Source organism: Oncorhynchus tshawytscha, linkage group LG19 (assembly GCF_018296145.1).
Source record: "Oncorhynchus tshawytscha isolate Ot180627B linkage group LG19, Otsh_v2.0, whole genome shotgun sequence".
NCBI lineage: Eukaryota > Metazoa > Chordata > Actinopteri > Salmoniformes > Salmonidae > Oncorhynchus > Oncorhynchus tshawytscha.
Window position 1 is genome coordinate 5,036,380 of NC_056447.1, and position 18,382 is coordinate 5,054,761.

The 18,382-nt window shown below is 45.2% G+C and overlaps 1 protein-coding gene across 1 annotated transcript in view; it reads right to left on the reverse strand.

The window, feature by feature from the left end:
- Nucleotides 1–18,382, reverse strand: part of LOC112218269 (phosphatidylinositol 4-phosphate 3-kinase C2 domain-containing subunit alpha) — a 49,981-nt gene that overhangs the window by 7,774 nt on the left and 23,825 nt on the right. Inside the window, exons 5-21 of the mRNA XM_042301278.1 lie at nt 16,447–16,567; nt 13,824–13,935; nt 13,063–13,142; nt 12,863–12,926; nt 12,417–12,563; nt 10,680–10,704; nt 10,265–10,508; nt 7,888–8,010; nt 7,165–7,332; nt 6,858–6,966; nt 6,336–6,478; nt 4,489–4,677; nt 4,190–4,283; nt 3,986–4,080; nt 1,563–1,743; nt 1,054–1,158; nt 36–128 (exon numbers count right to left, since the gene is read on the reverse strand). Of these exons, the coding sequence (XP_042157212.1) occupies nt 36–128; nt 1,054–1,158; nt 1,563–1,743; nt 3,986–4,080; nt 4,190–4,283; nt 4,489–4,677; nt 6,336–6,478; nt 6,858–6,966; nt 7,165–7,332; nt 7,888–8,010; nt 10,265–10,508; nt 10,680–10,704; nt 12,417–12,563; nt 12,863–12,926; nt 13,063–13,142; nt 13,824–13,935; nt 16,447–16,567 (2,093 nt within the window). The remainder of the gene's footprint in view (nt 1–35; nt 129–1,053; nt 1,159–1,562; nt 1,744–3,985; nt 4,081–4,189; nt 4,284–4,488; nt 4,678–6,335; nt 6,479–6,857; nt 6,967–7,164; nt 7,333–7,887; nt 8,011–10,264; nt 10,509–10,679; nt 10,705–12,416; nt 12,564–12,862; nt 12,927–13,062; nt 13,143–13,823; nt 13,936–16,446; nt 16,568–18,382) is intronic.

Below are 18,382 nucleotides of genomic sequence, written 5' to 3' on the forward strand. Positions count from 1 at the left end.
AAAGGCCAAACTGCACTCCCAGCCCTGCCTCCCACCTTGAACATGACATTGATCTCCTCTCCCAGAGGGTCAGCGTTCACCAGGGCCAGCTTCAGGGGCACCGCATTGGAGTTGAAGAAGGAGCACGACTGTACACAGACACAGAGAGAGGGAGCAAGAGAGAGAGGGGAGAAAGAGTAGAAAGAGGGGAGAAAGAAAGTAGGGAGAGAGTGAAAAGGAGAGAGGGAGAGAGAGAAAAATAAAGAGAAAGAGAGAAAAAAGAGAAAAAAAAGAGAAAGGGGAGAGAGAGGAGAGTGCCTGTGGTTAGTTATACAAGCCTGCCCTGGCCATGGGAGCACTGGCCTGCTTTTGGGAGACAAAGGGGGGATGATTTTATTCAGTGAGGGGGCATCACCTTGGATTGTCTGGTACGAGATTGGGGTCAGATACACCGGTGAGCACAACACACACTAACACACACAGATCATCTCATATACAAAACGCACACAGTACACAAAACGCACACACGCAGCCACACACACTTGCCCAGCTGTGAGAAACATGGTGGGGGTGTGCGGACGGAGCACAGCGCTCAGTCAGAAAGGAAAAAGGGGAGCCGCCGAGGACAGGGAAGAGCATGCCTGCATTACACACTTACAGTAGATGTACGGGACTAGATCTTGTATTCTAGTCAATGGCCTCTTACAAGAGGTGGTAGGGGGGTGACTAGGAAGTAACTGAAGTGACCTGTAGATTAAGTGCAAGTTAGCATTTGGATGGTGGAGGTTATGACAGCTTGATCAGCCACTTGGACAACTACAGTATGGGTCATCGAGATATGGCCATTTGTTGTTGAAATGATGCTGATCAGTTGACATGTCAGCCTCCAGTAAGCGACGGACCAAACAAGTAACCCCATGGTCAAATGGGCATTTTCTGAGTGTACGGTCAAACTTTAAGCTGGTAACAGATCCGTTTGTGCCGTCTTGTATGACAATGACCATAGGAAACAGACCTGGGACCAGGCTGGTCGTGCTTTGGGTCACTGTTTCCATTGTTGGACAACGGACGTACCTTGATGTTGAGTTGTTTGGCCTCCAGGCTGGGGCTGAGGGGCAGTCTGCAGCTGTTCCTCTGGAAGAATGACTGCACCCTCTCCAGACCTTCCTGGAGCACCACCTACACACACAAATAGTTGAATTAATGTCAAGCCTTCACGGTTTAAATTATGACGTAAAAAATGGGCACTTAAACACAATTGGTAAATAACATAAGTAGTTAAACAAGACATCCGGACCATAACTAAACACAGTATTTTATTTGTATATTATTTTGCCTTTATTTGACTAGATAAAGTCAGTTAAGAACAAATTCTTATTTTCAATGACTGTCTAGGGACAGTGGGTTACCTTCCGGTTACTAGTTCAATGCTCTAACCACTAGGTGACCTGCCGCCCCAACAGCAGACCGTAAAATAAAGTGTTACCAAGCCCTTTTAGAGGCTTGTGAGATACTACTAGAATACCATCTACTGTATGTGTGTGTGTGTGTGTGTGTGTTCGAATGCCTCCTGGCCCTCTCACCTGTCGTGCGTAGCCCCCGGCCTGCCGGACCTTCTCGGCCAGCGCCCCCAGCAGAGTGACCAAGCGGGTCTGTTTGTCCAGCTCGGCCCGGAGGCCGGCCCCACACAGACAAAGCAGGGCCCCCAGCACCTGGTCGTACCTCCGGCCAAACGCTGGGTCCTGCACCGCATCCCTCAGTAGCCTGGTGGAGAGAGTGAGGGGAGTATAATGGGATCGGACAAACCAGGGTCGTGTTCATTATGCACCAAACGGAAGAAAATGGACTTAAACCAGGAGGGACTTCCCGGACTTGTAAGAAAGAACACAACCCTTTTTCAAAATGCTTTCAAACACTTTCCATTCCGTGCCCTAATGAACAAGACTCGGCTCATATTTCTGACTACCTATTGCGGCATTTGAGGGGACCAGCGACCTTGCGTTTATGGAGTAGAAGGAGGAAGTTTCCCAGCCTAGACACTCATTTAAAAATCAGTTTTGGGTACCTCCTGTTCCATAAAAGTCTACATTATACCACTTAGCAAAACTACTCTATTCTATATACTATGCTTCATAAGCACACACACACACTACTAGAATACTACTTTCACAGTCCCCAGGTCCAGAACAAATTCAAGGAAACATACAGTATTATACAGAGCCATGAGTGGAACTCCCTTCCATCTTATAAAGGGCAAGTGAACAGCAAACCTGGTTTAAAAAAACAAATAAAGCAACACCTCACGGCACAACGACCTACTTGTCGTGTGTATGTACTGACATCAGGTTTTATTTATTTAACTAGGCAAGTCAGTTAAGAACAAATTCTTATTATTTACAATGGCGGCCTACCCAGGCCAAACCCTAAATTTGAGATTTTTGTTTCCAACCCCATGTCTTTATGAGACGCAGAGTAGGTGAACGGATGATCTCTGCATGTGTGGTTCCCACCGTGAAGCAGGAGGTGTGATGGTGTGGGGGTGCTTTCCTGGTGACACTGTCAGTGATTTATTTAGAATTCAAGGCACACCAGCAAAACACCAGTCTCAACATCAACAGTGAAGAGGAGATTCCAGGATGCTGGCCTTCTAGGCAGAGTTCCTCTGTCCGGTGTCTGTGTTCTTTTGCCCATCTTAATCTTTTCTTTTTATTGGCCAGTCTGAGATATGGCTTTTTCTTTGCAACTCTACCTAGAAGGCCAGGATCCCGGAGTCGCCTCTTCACTGTTGACGTTGAGACTGGTGTATTGCAGGTACTATTTAATGAAGCTGCCAGTTGAGGACTTGTGAGGCATCTGTTTCTCAAACTAGACACTAATGTACTTGTCCTCTTGCTCAGTTGTGCACCGAGGCCTCCTACTCCTCTTTCTACTCTGGTTAGCGACAGTTTGCGCTGTTCTGTGAAGGGAGTAGTACACAGCGTTGTACGAGATCTTCAGTTGCTTGGCAATTTCTCGCATGGAATAGCCTTCATTTCTCAGAACAAGAATAGACTGACGAGTTTCAGAAGAAAGGTCTTTGTTTCTGGCCATTTTGAGCCTGTAATCAAACCACAATTGCTGATGCTCCAGGTACTCAATTAGTCTAAAGAAGGCCAGTTTTATTGCTTCTTTAATCAGAACAGCAGTTTTCAGCTGTGCTAACATGATTGCAAAAGGGTTTTCTAATGATCAATTAGCCTTTTAAAATAATAAACTTTGATTAGCTAACAAAACCTGCCATTGGAACACAGGAGTGATGGTTGCTGATAATGGGCCTCTGTACCCCTATGTAGATATTCCATTAAAAATCAGCCGTTTCCAGCTACAATAGTCATTTACAACATTAACAATGTCTACACTGTATTTCTGATCAATTTGATGTTATCGTAATGGGATTTATTTTGGTCTTTCTTTCAAAAACAAGGACATTTCTAAGTGACCCCAAACTTTTGAACGGCAGTGTGTGTACATTGTAAAGTTTGTAATGTCTTTTTCGTTATGTGTCGGACCCCAGTAAGACGAGCCGTCGCCATTGGCGAATGGAGATACTAATAAATCATTCAAATCAAATACCAGATAGCTCCAACTGCTGGTGATTTTATTTACCCCCCACCAAGTTTTCTGAATAATTATTGACTTGGTACATAAAAGACTGTAAAAACACCAAGAAAACATCTCCAAGTGACTTTCATTTTGTTCCAAAGTTTTCCGACGCGTTACAGATATGTGATTGTATGCAAACGTAAGCAAGTTGAGGTGATTCTGTTTTAGTCAAATGTTAAATCTGTTTGGGCACTTGTACCCATACTTGACTATTTTTATGAGCTGCTCACACTGTACGTCCCCCTGAGTGTGAGCACCTGCCAACAAGGCTGGTGAATTCTACATTCTTATCCGTCAACTCCAAAAATCGCCCCGCATTTGGGCTGGTGGTTGGTGTTCATTTTAGGCCCCGGTGGAGACTCACCAGTACAGGTAAAGGGTGATGTTGACGTTGCCCTGTGCTCTGGACAGCAGGAAAATCACCAGGGCGTTCTTCAGGTGACACTCAAACTTCAGCGCCTGAGAGAGCGACAAGGACACGGAAAAGGATAAGTGGGTGAGAAAAGCATTCAGGGTCACTAAAATTGTTTACCTGTGTGTGTATGTGTGTGTACTACAGACTGTTCACCTGCACAAGCTGAGGCAGGTAGTCGGCCAATTCGTCATCACTGCTGGATTCGATCCAGCTGACAGCCACACTCCTCACCTCTGTGTCAGCAAACCTGCAGGACAGAGATATAGACAGGCAGGTCAAACTTGAGGGTGACCTTTAACCTACATACTCACGTAAATCGTAAACGTCAACTCGCACACCTCCCACTATCCCACTATTGACCACAGCTTAAACTCTAGCTTGACACACTCAAACTTGAGTGTGTGTATGTGTGTCTGCCTCTCTCTCGGTGTCTGTGTGTCTACCACACGTACTTAGAGTCGAGCAGCTCCAGGGCACAGACGGGTGGGAGTGAGGGCCAGTTGTGGAGGAGGGCGTGAATCTCAGCCATGCTGCCCCAGTCCCAGCTGGGGGCGCTGGCCAGCACCTTGGGCAGGCTGTGGGTGTGGGCTCGGCAGTGGTGCCGCTGGTCCCACAGCAGCTGGCGGTCAGCCCGCGTCAACCTGGGGTTGGGAGGGAGGAGGAGAGAGAGGGGTGATACCGGTGAGTCAGAACATAGACCACTGCTACCGCTGACAGGATTCTCACAACAGAGACCCTATTAGAAATCACTTTCTTCAGATTCTATACATAATTTATGGTCATCACCATCTGGGTCATGTTCAGTTAGCCACGAAACAACAACAAAAAAGGGTCTGAAGCAAAGTCAAATGGGTTGGAACTATCAATACTTGACCAGTAAGAAGCGCTTGTGTTTGTTTTCCATTGCAAAACATTTTGCTACGGTGTGGTAATGAACACTATGAATGAAAGCTATACGATAGACGGCAGTGCAGCACTCTCTTGCCACAAATCCCACCAACAGCTCATATAATGCTCATCCCCTCTGATGACACAGGTCCTGGGGACACCTCTGGGTGCCACATTATGGTTTTTGCAATAGCACTACACAGCTGATTCAAAGAATCAAAGTTTGATGATGACTTGGTTATTTGAGTCAGCTGTGTAGTGCTCGGGCAAAAAAACAGAACGTGCCCCCAGTTTGGGAAACCCCTGGTCTACAGGCTGTGGACAGCCTTTCAGGTTAGCTCTGGTTCTGAGATAACCTTTAGGACTCGGAAATACACCCAAACAAAACAGAAGGCAAAACCATATGGTTATAAATCGGAGTAAATGAGAGAAAGCTCAGAGAAAGTAAAAGGGATTAGCGCTTTAGAAGAAATTGCTCTCTGTGGAGGCTGGGAAAAAGGGTAATGAATCTGGCTGGCAGCCTGGGGTGGGTTTAAGTAGGTATTTATATGCCCACAGTTAAATGTCTGGGGGAACAGACGCTGAAATGAGAACAGACATCTATGGTCTGGGAGGACTGGAGAGTAATTTGGGGATAAAGCCTTCAAAAGGCACTACATAACACCATTATAATAATGACATAACAGTTGTCATAATGGCAGCTGGTATCAGCTTATGACAACAGACGTGACAAAGTTATGACACAAACTGTTATGAACCTTCCTTCATAAGGCCCTACATATCACTGTTATGAACCTTCCTTCATAAGGCCCTACATATCACTGTTATGAACCTTCCTTCATAAGGCCCTACACATCACTGTTATGAACCTTCCTTCATAAGGCCCTACACATCACTGTTATGAACCTTCCTTCATAAGGCCCTACACATCACTGTTATGAACCTTCCTTCATAAGGCCCTACATATCACAATCATAATTATGACATAGCAGATGTCATAAACCGTGAGACACTAGCTGCCATGATGGTTTATGACAAGTGCTGTGTCATAATTATGATCTTCCTTCATGATGAACCTTGTAGGGCCCTAAGAAGGAATGTTCATAAGGCCCTACATCAGTGATCCTTGTAAGGCCCTACAGAAGGAATGTTCATAACAGTTTGAACCTTCCTTCATAAGGGCCTACATATCACTGAAGGAATGTTCATAACAGTGATGTGTAGGGCCTTAAGAAGGAAGGTTCATAACAGTGATATGTAGGGCCTTATGAAGGAAGGTTCATAACAGTGATGTGTAGGGCCTTAAGAAGGAATGTTCATAACAGTGATGTGTAGGGCCTTAAGAAGGAAGGTTCATAACAGTTTGTGTCATCATAACTCATGTATTATATCATGACGACAGACACAGTACCCGAAGGTAGAGGCTCGGCAGCAAAGTTTCTCCACCCGGCGGTGCAGGTCAGGGTCCAGCTCCTCCAGGGTGTTGGGGTCAGGGCAGGGGCTCTCCTGGGGCCCCACGTACAGCACGTCCACTGCTGGGCTGGGGAAGTCGACCTGGGGGGGGTCATGGAATGGTTAGGCAGACACACAAACTTGCATGGGTACACAAACATTAGGTCACTACAAAATGGGAAATGTGTTTGAGATAGGGGACTGTGTCAGAGAGACTTTGGGTAATGTTTGAGGTAAAAAATTAAAAAGCTTTTTCTTCAATTTGCTTGAGGTTAAAACTGATCTAACACGATTGAACAGGTGCTTGGCTTCACCTGTCCAATTGTGTTGAATCACTGAATGCTTTGAAAAAGGGAGGGAAGATGTGCATTTGAACAGGACCTACACACAAGAAAATCGCAGAACATTGACTTGGACGGCAAAGGCCCGCTCTAGTAATTTTCTATGGGTACAGTACTGCTGTGTAGAGTCGGGGAGTCACCTGCAGTATGATCCTCTCAGCCAGGTTCTTCCTCCGGATCCCGGCTGCAGCAGAGGCAGCCTGAGGAGAGGTCCACAGACACAGCAGCTTGGTTCCCCTCGCCAGCACCCTGGAAAAACACACGCATAAGCATTAGCATACAAAGCTACACACACACAAAACACCCCAACATTCTGAATCCCCAATAGACAGCTATTAACACAATCAACTCTTGAAATACACTCAGTTCGAATGCCATACAACACAACAAACACACAAACAGCAATTGCACAGTCAACAACACTACTGAAAATGTGTTGCGCATCACCGTCGGAAGTCAAATAGGGGCAGGGAGATTTTGCCCAGCACTTCTGGTCCTTTGCGCTGTTTGTTGGAGTCTGGGGAGCCGCTGGCGTTCTGGTTCAGGACCCCAAAGAGGGAGAGAGTCAGCATCGACTCTAATGGAAGCAGGGACACCGCCATTGGGAAGTTGATCCTGGAAAGAGGGAACAGAGTGAAAATAGGAGTGTTGAAATGGAGTGGAAAATGGAGAGGGATTGGAGTCAGAATAGTGAATAAGTATGAACGTGCATAGCTTATGAGTCTGTATTCCCACTCGCCTGCGAGTAGATTCTTAGATCATCATCATACGGTTTGTGGCTCAGTTGGAATGAGGGTTCAATTCCCGCAAGGATCACATACAAAAACACGTACAGCATCCCTCACTGTCCTGCAAGATGCTTTGGATCAAAGTGTCTGCAAGTGGAATCTGCCATCTATCTACTCGTAATTGTATCCAGTGATGGGCTGAACGATACACTGATTATGGGTAACAACAGACCTCGCCTTGTCTTGGCTATCAGTTTTGTATTACTGTCATGCTATGTGGTTGAGTTGGAGCCTGCATGACAGAAAGCGAAGAACATTTGATCCTAGTCTACATTTTGATCCTAAAGAGGCAAACGTGAAAGGTAGAGGCACATAATTCAACATAAACACTATTATAACTAGCCATTGTATTTCTATGGCTAGAGGGTAGTGAGTCACGTACATTTCGTCCCATTTGATGTGGTAGAAGAAGCTCTTGTAGGTGCCCACTTTCTTGGACTGGATGGGCTTGAACAGGTTCTTGCCGTTGTGAGTCAGAGCACACATCAGGTAGTACTTCTCATAGCTGTAAAAAGAAGGGAGCAAGAAATTAACAAATGATGAAAGAACAAGTTAAAATCCCATCTATGTACAGAGAGAGAATAGCCTTGTCCATAACAAACACAGTCGTCCTCTGTACCTAATAAAGCCACACTCGTGCATTCTGTAATACAGCACTAACAGAGCTCTCAGAACCATTTATCAAATGCAGATTTTGTTCAAGTTGGCTCCTCTTATTTAAACAGTTGCATTTCTTTCACATTATGAAAGACATTGCATTTGATGAGCACAATACCAGCAGTGAACCATTTGGGATTCCAAAATATTTCTTATTGCTCAATGCCATCAGTCTTGTGCTTTGACACAGCATGGTATGCGTGCCTCCCCTGTCGCTGGTGACATGATGCATCGCTGTGCCTACAGATGGTGTGTGTGTGTTTGCATGTGTGTTTGTCATAGGACGCTAGCCACAAAAGAGCAAAGCACTCAAGCCATGATGACGAGGGACGATTCCAGCCATGAAATCATTTGGGAACAGAGAGTAGCTGTTCGTTCGGGACGAAACATGTTCAGGGGAGCACTTCTGGCCTTGTGATACGGCTAAATATTTTCGGGCCTCCTTTGGTATGGTGCTCAAAAATGTTTTCCATATCTTCTAAAAATAGCTCTTGGACGAGGCCCTATGGATGACGGGCAGAAAGAAACAGCCTGTTATTAACCAGATCCTCTCTTTTTGAAGCAGTCATCTGCCAACCATAAAAATACTTGGGTCCTGGACGGCGTTTTACAGTGGCATTTTGGACCTCCCCCTCTCCCATCAAGCCTGGATTTTTTTTAGGCACCAAAAGGAAAAAAAGTGACTGAAACAGGGAGGTACTGTAAGAAACGTCCAATAAGCGTGCAATAAGAAACGCACATGGTTGTTTTCCGTTGCAAAACATTTTAAAGCGCTTTCTGTTGTGAACCATATTGAACACAACCCTGGAGTGAGACAGTCACAAAATGTGCCCCAAGTCACTGAATGGAAGGGTTGGCTCAAGTCTATTCCAGACAGAAAGACACCATAAATAGATTAAAGCCTTGGTGGAATTGGATACAGTGACGGGGAAATAAGACACGGAGAGAAACAACGGAGGAGCAAGACAACAAGAGTATCAGTTCTGAGGCCAAGTCATTCTTAAAAAGGTGAAAACTATAGTCTCAGTTGTCTTCCTTACTGCAATCCAGAAAACGTAAAATGGTATATTGGACGTAGCAAGTTTTAAGTTCCTCGGCATACACATCACAGAAAAACTGAATTGGTCCACTCACACAGACAGCATCGTGAGGAAGGCGCAGCAGCGCCTCTTCAACCTCAGGAGGCTGAAGAAATTTGGCTTGTCACCAAAAGCACTCACAAACTTCTACAGATGCACAATCGAGAGCATCCTGGCGGGCTGTATCACCGCCTGGTATGGCAACTGCACCGCCCTCAACCGTAAGGCTCTCCAGAGGGTAGTGAGGTCTGCACAACGCATCACCGGGGGCAAACTACCTGCCCTCCAGGACACCTACACCACCCGATGCTACAGGAAGGCCATAAAGATCATCAAGGACATCAACCACCCGAGCCACTGCCTGTTCACCCCGCTGTCATCCAGAAGGCGAGGTCAGTACAGGTGCATCAAAGCTGGGACCGAGAGACTGAAAAACAGCTTCTATCTCAAGGCCATCAGACTGTTAAACAGCCACCACTAACATTGAGTGGCTACTGCCAACACACTGTCAATGACACTGACTCTACTCCAGCCACTTTAATCATGGGAATCGATGGGAAATGATGTAAATATATCACTAGCCACTTTAAACAATGCTACCTTATATAAATGTTACTTACCCTACATTGTTCATCTCATATGCATACGTTGATACTGTACTCTATATCATCGACTGCATCCTTATGTAATACATGTATCACTAGCCACTTTAACTATGCCACTTGGTTTACATACTTATCTCATATGTATATACTGTACTCGATATCATCTACTGTATCTTGCCTATGCTGCTCTGTACCATCACTCATTCATATATCCTTATGTACATATTCTTTATCCCCTTACACTGTGTATAAGACAGTAGTTTTTTTGGAATTGTTAGTTAGATTACTTGCTCGTTATTACTGCATTGTCGGAACTAGAAGCACAAGCATTTCGCTACACTCGCATTAACATCTGCTAACCATGTGTATGTGACAAATAAAATTTGATTTGATTTGATTTGGACTGGGATAAACACACCTGCTGACCCAGACGGCGGGGATGCCGTGCATGGCGAACAGGGTAAACTGCAGATGGTCCGTGGTGCCCGAGGCCTCCTTGCTGCCACGTCCCTCCGCAGCAGACTCCCCCTCGGTATGCTGGGAGTTGGAGGGGTCGGGGGAAGAGGAGGAGACGGGGCAGAAGGAGCGCAAGTACAGCTGGGCCAGGTCGTAGACAGCGTCCGTTAGGAAGCCCATGCACTCCTCCACGGGGCTGAGCTGACCTGGATGGGTCAGAGGGTTACGTGAGCTCAAATGATTTGAACTGTTTTTGTTGTTGATTTATGGAAGCAGGAATTGCCCCACTGTGTGCGATTACGGACTGATCAAAGTCATATTGCGGCGTCACATTTTTGATGTGTGTGAAAAATGTGACTGGTTGTTGTAGGACTCACCATTTGCCGAGGATTTGGAGCCCACCTGAGATAGAAAAGTACACATATGATAACTGCCAGAATTACAGCCCCTGTAAAACTATCCTACGCCCTATCACTGCAGTGAGACACAGACACAGAAAGACAGAGACAGGTAGAAGTGACCAACCAATAGACATGCAGTACCAGTGAAAAGTTGGGACACCTACTCATTCCAGGGTTTTTCTTTATTTTTGCTATTTTCTACATGGTAGAATAATAGCAAAGATATCAAATGGATGTCATATGGAATCATGTAGTAACCAAATAAGTATTTTATATTTGAGATTATTCAATGTAGCCACCCTTTGCCTTGATGATAGCTTTGCACACTCTTGGCATTCTCTCAACCAGCTTCATGAGGAATGCTTTTCCAACAGTCTTGAAAGAGTTCCCACATATGCTGAGCACTATATGGCTTCTTTTCCTTCACTCTGCGGTCCAACTCATCCCAAACCATCTAAATTGGGTAGAGGTTGGGTGATTGTGGAGGCCTCTGATGCAGCAGTCCATCATTCACCTTCTTGGTCAAATAGCCCTTACACAGCCTGGAGGTGTGTTGGGTCATTGTCCTGTGGAAAAACAAATTATCCCACTAAGCGCAAACCACATGGGATGGCGTATCGCTGCAGAATGCTGTGGTAGCCATGCTGGTTAAGTGTGCCTTGAATTCTAAATAAATCACAGATAGTGTCACCAGCAAAGCACCCCCACACCATCAAACCTCCTCCTCCATGCTTCACGGTGGAAACCACACATGCGGAGATCATCCGTTCACCTACTCTGCGTCTCACAAAGCCATGGCAGTTGGAACCAAAAATCTCAAATTTGGACTCATCAGACCGAAGGACAGATTTCCACCAGTCTAATGTCCATTGCTTGTGTTTCTTTGCCCAAGCAAGCCTCTTCTTATTGGTGTCCTTTAGTAGTGGTTTCTTTGCAGCAATTTGACCACGAAGGCCTGATTCATGCAGCCTCCTCTGAACAGTTGATGTTGATGTGTCTGTTACTTGAACTCTGTGAAGCATTTATTTGGGCTGCAATCTGAGGCTGGTAACTCTGATTAACTTATCCTCTGCAGCAGAGCTAACTCTGGGTCTTCCATTCCTTTGGTGGTCCTCATGAGAGCCAGTTTTATCATACTGCTTGATGGTTTTTGCGATTGCACTTGAAGAAATGTTAAAAGTTCTTGTAATTTTACATATTGACTGACCTTCATGTCTTAAAGTAATGGTGGACTGTCGTTTCTCTTTGCTTATTTGAGCTGTTCTTGCCATAATATGGACTTGGTCTTTAACCAAATAGGGCTATCTTCTGTATACCACCCCTACCTTGTCACCACACAACTAAGTGGCTCAAACGCACTAAGGAAAGAAATTCCACAAATTAACTTTTAACAAGGCACACCTGTTAATTGAAATGCATTTCATGTGACTACGTCATGAAGCTGGTTGAGAGAATGCCAAGAGTGTGCAAAGCTGTAATCAATGCAAAGGGTGGCTATTTGAAGAAACTCAAATATAAAATACATTTAGATTTGTTTAACACTTTTTTGGTTACTACGTGTCATTTCATAGTGTTGATGTCGTCACTATTATTCTACAATGTCGACAATAGAAACTATAAAGAAAAACCCTGGAATGAGTCGGTGTGTCCAAACTGTTGACTGGTACTGACCCTTTATATATTAATAGAATGATTATATATGATTGGACCCACCTCTGGCGAGCGTGTCCTGGGGAGGTTGACAGAACGCTTAACCCTTCTCACTGCTTCTGTGATGGCCTGCGTCTCCACCTCGTCCAGGGCACAGCAGAGGTTCTTCACTGTCTGCACCACCCGATCCACCGTCTTATACTGGGTGCTCTGAGATGGAACAAAGTCATTGTCTCGTGTGTGTGTGTGTGTGTGTGTGTGCACAATCTCTGTTCGGTTACTCAACAATTCAAGTGATTCTTGAAACAGATGTGCCATTTAGAGCACATGTCATCCAGGAATTTATAGGCCTGTCGCAAGCATGTGTGAACTATACGCACACAATGAACAACCACTACTAAACGCCTGATAGCAATTTTACACCACAACCATCACACACATCCGCTATCACAGAAACATTTAGGGTCTTCAGTTCAGTGTCAAAGACGTGAATTAACTTCATAAGCTACCTCATTCTGCAGGCAGATGTTGACTTGATTGTGGTAGCCTTCCAGATAGTCGGCCAGGCCTTGTCTGAGAGAGAGAGAGACAGAGAGTGATCCAATCACAGAAATCTCAGCCGTTATCGGGAATTCTAGACGGCCATGTTTGGCTCCAGACAATGGCTAAGATGATGCGATAAGGAGCAAAAAGAAAGGCATGTTCCTACCTGGTGACGTTCTCCTTGAACGGCCTCTCCACTTGGCCCAAGTGCCTCTCCAAGTCCACCTGAGAGGTGTCGTCTTCCACCTGCGTGCGCACAACAAACCATGACATTTCACTGCGGCCTCCCTCAAATCACACTAGGGTTTCAAAGTCGGCTCATTTCTGGAGTGCAGTTTGACAAGCTTTTGATGAAAGGTCTTAATATGATTGCATCTGACGGTGAACGACGGCACTGTTGAAGTGTATGGGAAGAACCTTGAACTTACAGGCCTGACACTGCTAGGTTTCAAATGGTGTGTGTCGGTCTTACCAATAAGGTCAGTATTTCTTGAATGTTTGCTTTAACGAGGTATTTATGATAGCCAGCCTGTCTGCCCGTCTCCCTGCAAGTCTGCCCGTCTCCCTGCAAGTCTGCCCGTCTCCCTGCAAGTCTGCCCGTCTCCCTGCAAGTCTGCCCGTCTCCCTGCAAGTCTGCCCGTCTCCCTGCAAGTCTGCCCGTCTCCCTGCAAGTCTGCCCGTCTCCCTGCAAGTCTGCCCGTCTCCCTGCAAGTCTGCCCGTCTCCCTGCAAGTCTGCCCGTCTCCCTGCAAGTCTGTCCGTCTCCCTGCAAGTTCTCTTTTCTGGACATCTGTCTGTCTATTTCATTAACTTTCCTCCAGGCCGTTGACCTTTAGCTGGTCTTATGCTACTTTTGAGCTTTAAAACACACATCAAAGTGCTACATCACTGATTGGTAGGTTGGTTGGTTGGTTGGTTTGAGTCTTACCGTTCGTGCCAGATCCCTTCTCATGGTGCTCTGGGAGAGCAGCTGGAGCTTGATCTCTGCCTCCCACTTCCTGCAGTTCTGTACGTACTCGTGGCTGCCCAGGCTGTGCTTACTATGGAGAGGACACAGGGCCACAGGGGGTCTAAGGTCAAATATGATATCAGGGTCTTGCTCATTAGGTACCAAACAGAAGGAAACAAAGGGACAACCTGGATTTGGTCCAATAAGAAATGCACAAGTTTATTTTTATTTCAAGAATTTTACAAAGGTTTCCCGTTGCGTGCCCAAATGAACAACACCCAGCAGTTATAGCATTATGCTCGGAACATTGTGAGGAATGAGCCCAGTTCCGTTTCAGCACTTAGCCCCAAGCCCTTACCACCTATCCTTTGGGTGTTCATAGATCTCAAATTATGGGGAAAAGGACGAGTCAGCAATATGGTAGTGGCTCCAACTAGCCTTGGTAATGGTGTTCAATGCTGAGGAAGTAGGCCAAATGGAACTAGGCCATAGTAATTCAGATTTATCGGTTAAGGCCGTTGGTGTACACAAGGACATTAAACCCAAGTTTAACTTAGAACTAAACACTTAAAACCCACTTAAAGTTAAAGAGTTCCAATGAATCTAAAGGGCCAGAGGGGGACCTGACCCGAGAGAGATGCTATGCTTAGCGAGGGCTGGGAGCAATGGAAACATTCCAGGACCTTCTGAGGGCTTGCCAAGACCAGACAAGGCCGGGAGAGTAGAGATAAACACAGTGGGGAATTTGTAGCTCGACACAAAGCGAAACTGACCCAAGTGTCTAAAAATTTAGTGCATGCAAGCAACACACACAGAAAGACACACACACGCTACGCGGGTCAGCTATTTGTTCACCCGCAGCCACCCGATATTGTTAATAACCCATCCATAACCGCCTGACTATATCTGATAAAGTGAAAACCTGAGGCTCGCACCCAAACTATTTTTTGTCGGGGACGTAGGATTTTTTTTCAAGCTCAATTTAGATATGCCTATTTTTCTGCTTATAATTTTCAACACTTTGGTAGACTATTTGTTAGTCAACTTGTCTACAATTAGATACATGCAGCTTCTCTTCTGTCATTACTTGTTGCCCTAGAACACTAAATAAACCCTTGCTCACCAGAAAATACATGTCATACATCTATAGAACGCATGCTTCAATCTAGTTGACATTGGTACATTTCTCATTCATCTCTTCTTCTCTCCTGCAGCAAAGACGTTGAAGGACCGTGGAGAAAATGCAACAACAACAAAACAAAAAAATGGGAATGATTTTCCATCCAAACATCAGTTGGACCGGTTTTAAGGGAATTAAAAGCTGTGAAAATGACCCAACATGTTTCTGATAATATATCAGTTTGGCTTGGATGCATATTTTATGTGGTCGTAATACTAAAATCAGCTTTTATGACGCTGATAAAGATGGCAACTTTACAGACGGTCCCTAACCACACATTCATTCTCTCAAGACGCTGAAATAAATAAATCGTGTTTCTCCACTCCTGTTCCCGAGTGAAAATGTACATTTGGTGTATCATTTTACTGAAACAACGTGCTTAATGCTGCCGGAGATAATATATTAGGCTATGTGAAAGGTTATAGCCTACAGTCAGCATCCAGACTTCCGTTACTATTCCATTTAACCCATCTGAACAGTACATGTCCCTTGACGTACCAAACTTGAAGTCCCCGTCTTGTGACTGTCGAATTTGTATAGCGCCTCACAAATCACACACAACATATTTCCCAAACATTAGGCTACTGTTCTGGCCCTCCCTTCTCTATTTTCAACCTCACTATTTTCCCATTATTTAAATTTTAAAAATTTAAATTCAACTCCAACATCGTCCTTTTTTTCCCTCAGTGGATCGAAGTCAACATTTTCTGCCCAAGTTCCCAAAAGCACTTGGCAAATGCCGTGTATTTGGCGAACGTAGTTAGTGCGTAAGCTTAAACTTCAGGGCCTAACGCTAGAGATAAATATTGGAATAAAAACCTCAATGTAGCCTAGGTATGAATTGCACAAGAATGACACATGTATAATGCAGAGTTCTCTTTATTCAACCCACCAGTCACCCACGCACCCCTTCAGCAGCACAATATTTCACGACCCTAAACCTGCCGGGCCCGCGGATATAACTGCAGGTTATGAGTCAACCCGGCGCATCACCAACACACACACACTTTACCTAAGAGGATTTATGCCAAATAAGTTTTTAAAAGAAAACCTCCTTTTGCACAATCCCTCTGTTCTTAATTAGTAATAGCAGCTTTTGCAACAGAACTAGCAAAACGGCCAAAAAGGAAACATTTTCCGAACACAATTAAAGACAAATGGCTCCCTGCTTGAGGAATGTTGGCAGTAAGCTTGTTGATATTGTTTTATCCCACTCCTCTTCTCCTCTCTCTGCGAGGGCGAGAGGACACTTAGAGGCAGGATTGTGGGAAACGCAGGTGTCAGCGTGGGGTTGTATGTGGTTGTGTGTGTGCTTATAGGATTGTGGGAAATGTGGAGGCCAGGGTTTTACATTTGTGTGTGTGTGTGTGTGTGTGTGTGTGTGTGAGAGAGAGAGACTTTGCGCATATGTGCGTGACTCACTTTTGCAGCACCTCCTCTTGGCCGCAGACCTTGAGGACGTAGCTGCTGATGTCCACCTGGTTGAGGTCATCGTGGACCCAACACAGGGCTTGCATGATGAGGAGCTCTACAGGAGAACTCACTAAGGGAGGAGGAGGAGGAGGGGGGGGGGGAGAGTGAGAGTTAAAGCAAGCTCAATGGCATACAAAGTCCCCCGTTCAATTTCCTTAAAAGTGCATCCTTCCTTCCTTGAAGGAATCACTGATTAGACATGATTGGACAAGTGAACACAAGGACACCACCACACTAATAAAACAAGGTGCCGTTTGTCCACCTCTAGGCCACAGGTAGGAGAAGGAGAAGCAGCAAGATGCTCACTAAACGAGGAATCAAGAGCTTCTGATCCACCCAATAAAGTGATGAATTCAAGTCCAAGAGACTCGACGAAACGGGTCAGAAACTATCGCTCATGGAAAAAAAGGAGTCAACAATTGGCCAGATAGCGGTTTCATAAAACAATATCGCGAAGGTCCTCTCAGATGGGATTACAGTGTGGGTGGTTCAAGTCAAACTATATTCATAACTAACCTGGTCCGAGATCTGTAGGTGCTGTCTCGCCCACTCGTCACTGGCGTGACAATTTTTTTTATTTTTATTTCACCTTTATTTAACCAGGTAGGCAATTTGAGAACAAGTTCTCATTTACAATTGCGACCTGGCCAAGATAAAGCAAAGCAGTTCGACACATACAACAACAGAGTTACACATGGAGTAAAACAAACATACAGTCAATAATACAGTATAAACAAGTCTATATACGATGTGAGCAAATGAGGTGAGATAAGGGAGGTAAAGGCAAAAAAAAGGCCATGGTGGCAAAGTAAATACAATTTAGCAAGTAAAACACTGGAATGGTAGATTTGCAGTGGAAAAATGTGCAAAGTAGAAAAATAATGGGGTGCAAAGGAGCAAAATAAATAAATTAATTAAATACAGTTGGGAAAGAGGTAGTTGTTTGGGCTAAATTATTTGGTGGGCTATGTACAGGTGCAGTAATCTGTGAGCTGCTCTGACAGTTGGTGCTTAAAGCTAGTGAGGGAGATAAGTGTTTCCAGTTTCAGAGATTTTTGACAATGAGCGTATATGAGTTGGCAAGACGGCACAAACAGATCTGAGACCAGGCTAATTTGATCTCCCCGATCGTAAATCGAATTAAAACAGTTCAGAGAATGATCTCAGGCTGCATTACGATACTGTGTTATTGGAAAAGCCTCATGTTCGTGTACATGGGCATGTTTCCTGGGAAATATTTGGCGGAGAATGAAACGTGTGTGTGTGACTGTGTGTGTGACTGTGTGTGTGACTGTGTGTGTGCAGTGCATGTGTAACCTGACACAAAACAGATTGTTCTGCCACTTCTAAGGGGGGGGGTTCTTTCCTCCGTTTGATGCCAGCACACACACACACACACACACACACACAGACCACCCCGGGCTCTCCAGCAATAACAACCCCACACCCTACAGAGGAATGGACTGGACTTAGTATTAAGGATTCAATACTAGAAGGCCCATTGGTGAATTTAGAGAGCGTTATGATTGGTCACATCTTGGTAGTGGCTGGGTGCTGTGAGGTGGCTTTCTAAGGATCCCTGTGAGGCTAACTGGTCAACAACCGAAGAGAGGGCATTTTGGGAGCATGTTGCCAAATCTGTTTGTGCTGCCTTGCCTCTTCTGGTCATTGGAGGATACAAGACAGCGGAAACAGATCTGGGACCAGGCTGGCATTCCGGAGAGTGTGTATTGAAAAAAAGCCCTCTTGCGTGTCGCTACGAACTCACACATGGTGCTGGAATGTTTGCGACTTGCGTGGTCACACACACACACACACACACACACACACACGTGCACACGCACACCAACGTAGGTGCTTGGGGGCTGGGTCTGGTCTAAAGCGG